Source organism: Vicia villosa, unplaced genomic scaffold (genome assembly GCF_029867415.1).
Source record: "Vicia villosa cultivar HV-30 ecotype Madison, WI unplaced genomic scaffold, Vvil1.0 ctg.000011F_1_1, whole genome shotgun sequence".
Classification (NCBI taxonomy): Eukaryota; Viridiplantae; Streptophyta; class Magnoliopsida; order Fabales; family Fabaceae; genus Vicia; species Vicia villosa.
This window is the reverse complement of record NW_026704941.1, coordinates 5,546-9,607: the sequence shown is the minus strand read 5'-3', so window position 1 is coordinate 9,607 and position 4,062 is coordinate 5,546. Positions and strand designations below refer to the sequence as shown.

The following is a 4,062-nucleotide window of genomic DNA, read 5'->3' as shown; positions in this document are numbered from 1 at the left end:
AAGAATAAGAGCGTGACCTGTAGCGCTTCCTCGGAGAGGAGCGACGTCGTCGCTGTCTTTCCAGGTCATGAATTCGGTCATCCTGAATTCTGAGGAGGCTGTTCGTCAATTGTATTTCTTTCAGCAGTCGGACGGTGATGGGGTCAGCATCTTCGGGAATATCGAGCTGTTCTTCCTCTTCCACATGGCGGGTCCTTCTCCTTTCGGAGGTGTGGGTGAAAGAGGAGGCATGTTGCCCGTCTCGGGGGTCGGTTTCGTTCACATTTTGGGCATGTTCTGGCCCACTGGTGCCGCCGCCGTTCTGGGTGTGCCCCTCGGGAGGAACATGATCGACATTCTGGACTTGCTGAAGGACCTGCACCAGCTGGGTGTCCCGGGTCTCATGCCCGGACCTCTGTCGCCGACGATCCTCCCGACGACGGCTAGCCAGCTCGCGGGAGGATTCCTCGATCAGCTCGTCAAGGAGGAAAGGGTCGGCGGTTGGGATGTTGTTGTTGTCATCCATGACGATTGGAGATGATTAGCTTTGATCTTTGTTCGTTAAAGACGGGGAAGCAAGTTTCCCACAGACGGCGCCACTGATCGTACCTGACCAGAAGGATCGTCGTAGGCTGCTCGGACTAGATCTTCTAGGAAGGAGAGAGGGGGGGTGTACCTGCAAGGTACTCCGATGCCAAAGTGAGAAGACGAGCAAGGGAGTGCAAGTACTAGCTAAAGGTTAGAAAGAAGTGAATACCTGACCCTCTAGTTAAAGAGGGTATATATAGCCCCCAGCGCTGGGCCATGATCTCGCTATTGGGTTGGATTCCCAAGCCCAACTAGGAGACTGCCAGGTTTCCTGAGCGGAAATATCGGAGGTGCGCGTACGCCCTCTGTCCTGGTTAACCGCTCCGAAGTCCAAGGGAAAACGCGGTCTTTTAGGAGCCACGTGGGATCCGGGATACTCGGAGGGTTGGATATGAAGGAGCCCTGCGCAGAGCAGGGTCCTCGGCTAGGATGACGCCGAGCAAGATCTCCGGGACGAGTAGGGTGTTAGTGCCGAGCAAGGCGTGCTGGGGAGGCACTGAACTATTCATGGACCTCTAAGGCTTATTGGGCCGGAAGCGGTGTTGGGCCTATCTTGGCCCAGTCCAGAACAGGAGCCCCCCAAGTCGGAGTTTTTTGGTTAAGAAGCTGTGACTTTATTTCAATGCTCGGACCCCTATCCTCGTAGTTGCTCGGTGAATTGATCCTCGTAAGCCTCGTGCTCGGAAGAAGGTCCGGTGATGGACGAAACGTCGCGCGTAGGAAGCACGCGCTGACGTGGCATAGGTAATAATGGCCTAGGGTCTAGGAGGCGGCGCCTGTCAGGAGAGGTGACGCTTCGCCTTCCGAGCTTTTTACCTATAAAAAGGGGCGGATTCTCTCATTTGGGAACTTTCCTTTCTCTGTTTATCTGCTCGGCTTCGATCAAGGGTTCCTCGGAGAATAATTTCCCGGCTCGTTCATCATACCAAGGTCGTCTCCCAGTGAAGGATTCTCCTCGGCCATCGTCGTCATGTCTAATAGTAAGTTCGTCTAGCTCGTCCTTGCTTTACTATTTTTCATGAGATTTGTGCATTCTGCTTCGGTGGCCTTCGCCACCAACGTCTTCCCCGGGTTATCTAAGCGATGCCCGGGGGTTAGTGTGGGTCGGCAGACCGAAGGGCGTTGGTGTTAAGTCGTTTAGATACGTTTTCCATTGGTGTCATTGGTGAGCCCTCGGCAGACGAGCGTTTTCCTCGATGGGGGTTTAGCCGGGGGCTCAGATGCTCCTGCTCTACCCTTTCGCTTGTATCGCGGTGGAGGGGTGGATTTGATGACCGTCGAATTCATTTTTTCCCTTCTGCCTGCAGGTGAATCTGAATCGAGTGCTAGTTCGGAGTCTGGTTCGGAATCTGGCTCGGAATCTGGCTCGTGGACGAGTAGTTCGGACGACTCGACGGCCACAAGCTCTGGGGTTGAAATCATCGAAGACCCAAATGCGCCCTCTCCAGAGGACCATGATGAGTCACTGGGCTCGGATGCCGAGGGAGGGGTCTCTCCCATGCCTTTATTTAGTTACGTGTGTACGGTCGCGTTCGACTGGATAGCCGACGAGGCCTTGACGGTCGCCTCTCGGTATACTGGGTCTTTGGATGGGGCGTTCAGAGAAATCGAGACATTGAGGGAGGGTGAAGCGCCGAACTACCGAGTGGTCTGCCCGTCGAGGGACGAGCGTATATGTTCTCGATTTGACGGGGACGGCTTTGCAATGTATGAGTATGTGTTCAAGGAACTCGGCTTCCGATTGCCGTTCTCCGACTTCCAGAGATCTACGATGGCATTTCTAAACTTGGCGCCGTCCCAACTGCATCCGAATGCCTTTGCTTTCATGCGAGCATTCGAGATCGTTTGTAACTATCTGGGGATTGGTGCCACGACCGCATTGTTCGGCCGGTGTTTCCGCGTCCAGAGGCAGGCGGCAAACGGTCGATATAGCTGGGTCTCGTTCAGAAATGCTGAGCGAAAGCTCTTCGGGATGTATACTGACTCCGTGAAAGGGTTCAAGGATCGGTATTTTGTCATCCAGCCGATCAGCCGAACAGCCTACTCGGAGGTATCGGACCTCGTGGTCATGCGTGATGAAGACGGGGAGGTGTTAAGGGACGAGGACGGACATGTGGTGAGGGAGCTCTGTACAAGGTTCCCGTTCTTCTGGTGGAAGGGTCACTTCTCTTCTCCCCCGAAACACTATGTTTGGGAGGACGATGATTTGGATGATCAAGACCGGGAGTCCTACTCGGTCCTCTGCAAATACGTAGACAGATTTACTATGTCTCGTTGGGTGACGAGGAACGGGGATCTCGTATTGGACGAGGAGGGTGTACCGGTCACGGAGCAGCGGCCTATTAATACCAAGGCTTTGCTAGCTTGTCGGACTCCCGAGGAGACCAGGACGTTGTTAGGTTGTGCCCATTTACCCTGCTTTGTGATCTCTGTCCGGTATTTTGCTAACTTGTTTTATTTTTTCTTTGCAGAGGCTATGCCGGAGAAGGAGGATAATATTCTGAAACAGGCTTTGGACGCGAGGAGGAAGAAGAAGAACCAGGGAACCGGAGCTGGAGAGAACTCAGGCTCGGCAGGCTCTCCTCACAAGACTCATGCCGACGAGAGGTCTACCAAGAGATCTCGTCCTTCCGAGGGGGTACATCCGGATCAGTCGACCCTAGGTCCCGGGCGCGCCTTCGTGTTGCCTCCTTGCTACAAGGATGGAGGTTATTTCGAGAAGTTCCCCTTGGCTGTCTCCCCGGACGAAGCTCGTCGAATCAGTGACATGGGCTCCTCGTCCCTCCAGAAACAGTTGGCGTGCGATGGTGCCGCCGTGATGAGGGTTTTGGGGATGGCCCAAGTGCTGGCCAGTGGAGGTTCGGGCTCGACCGAGGCTCTGAAGGAGGCCGAGGCGGCTAAGAAGGTGGCCGAGGACAAGATGAAGACAATGGAGACCGAGCGCAAGGAGTTGAGGAAGAAGGTTGACGCGCTCCTGAAGCAGAAAGACGCGGAGGTTGCGGCTGAGAAGAAAAAGCTGGCTGATCTTCAACTTGAATGGGCCCCCTCGGCTGATGAGTCGTCGGATGTGGTAACTCTAAAGTCTAGGGCCGAGTTTGTGGAGAAGATAGACAGCTTGAAGGTAAGCCTGGCCGACATGGCCGACGTCGGGTTCGAGCGTGCCCTTCAACAGCTGAGGCTTCTGAACCCTGGCTTGAAGGAGGATAATGTCGGGCTCTCTTCGAGGATCGTGGATGGCGTGCTGGTGCCTGAGTCCCCGGAGAGCGAGGAGTAGAAAATGTAGTTCCGGGCCTGCGTGTCCGTCTTTCCCGGCCTGCGTGCCATTTTTCTTTTTGTTGGGCTATGCCCGGATAATTTTTGGGGCCTGCGTGCCCGGCAATGATTGTAATCTTTGAACACCACCGGCCAATTTGGTCGGCAACCTTAATGCTTTATAACTTTGCTTGTCTATATTCGTTTTACTCGCTTTTTAAAGTATTACTGTTGTATGCTCGT

At 54.4% G+C, this 4,062-nt stretch overlaps 1 protein-coding gene across 1 annotated transcript; it reads left to right on the top strand.

The window, feature by feature from the left end:
• The first annotated feature begins 1,002 nt into the window (after positions 1-1,002).
• Positions 1,003-3,841, top strand: LOC131621731 (uncharacterized). The gene is made up of 2 exons (XM_058892776.1): positions 1,003-2,966; positions 3,039-3,841. The coding sequence occupies exons 1-2, from the start codon at positions 1,838-1,840 to the stop codon at positions 3,839-3,841; spliced, it is 1,932 nt and encodes a 643-aa protein (XP_058748759.1). The 5' UTR covers positions 1,003-1,837.
• The last annotated feature ends 221 nt before the right edge of the window (positions 3,842-4,062 follow it).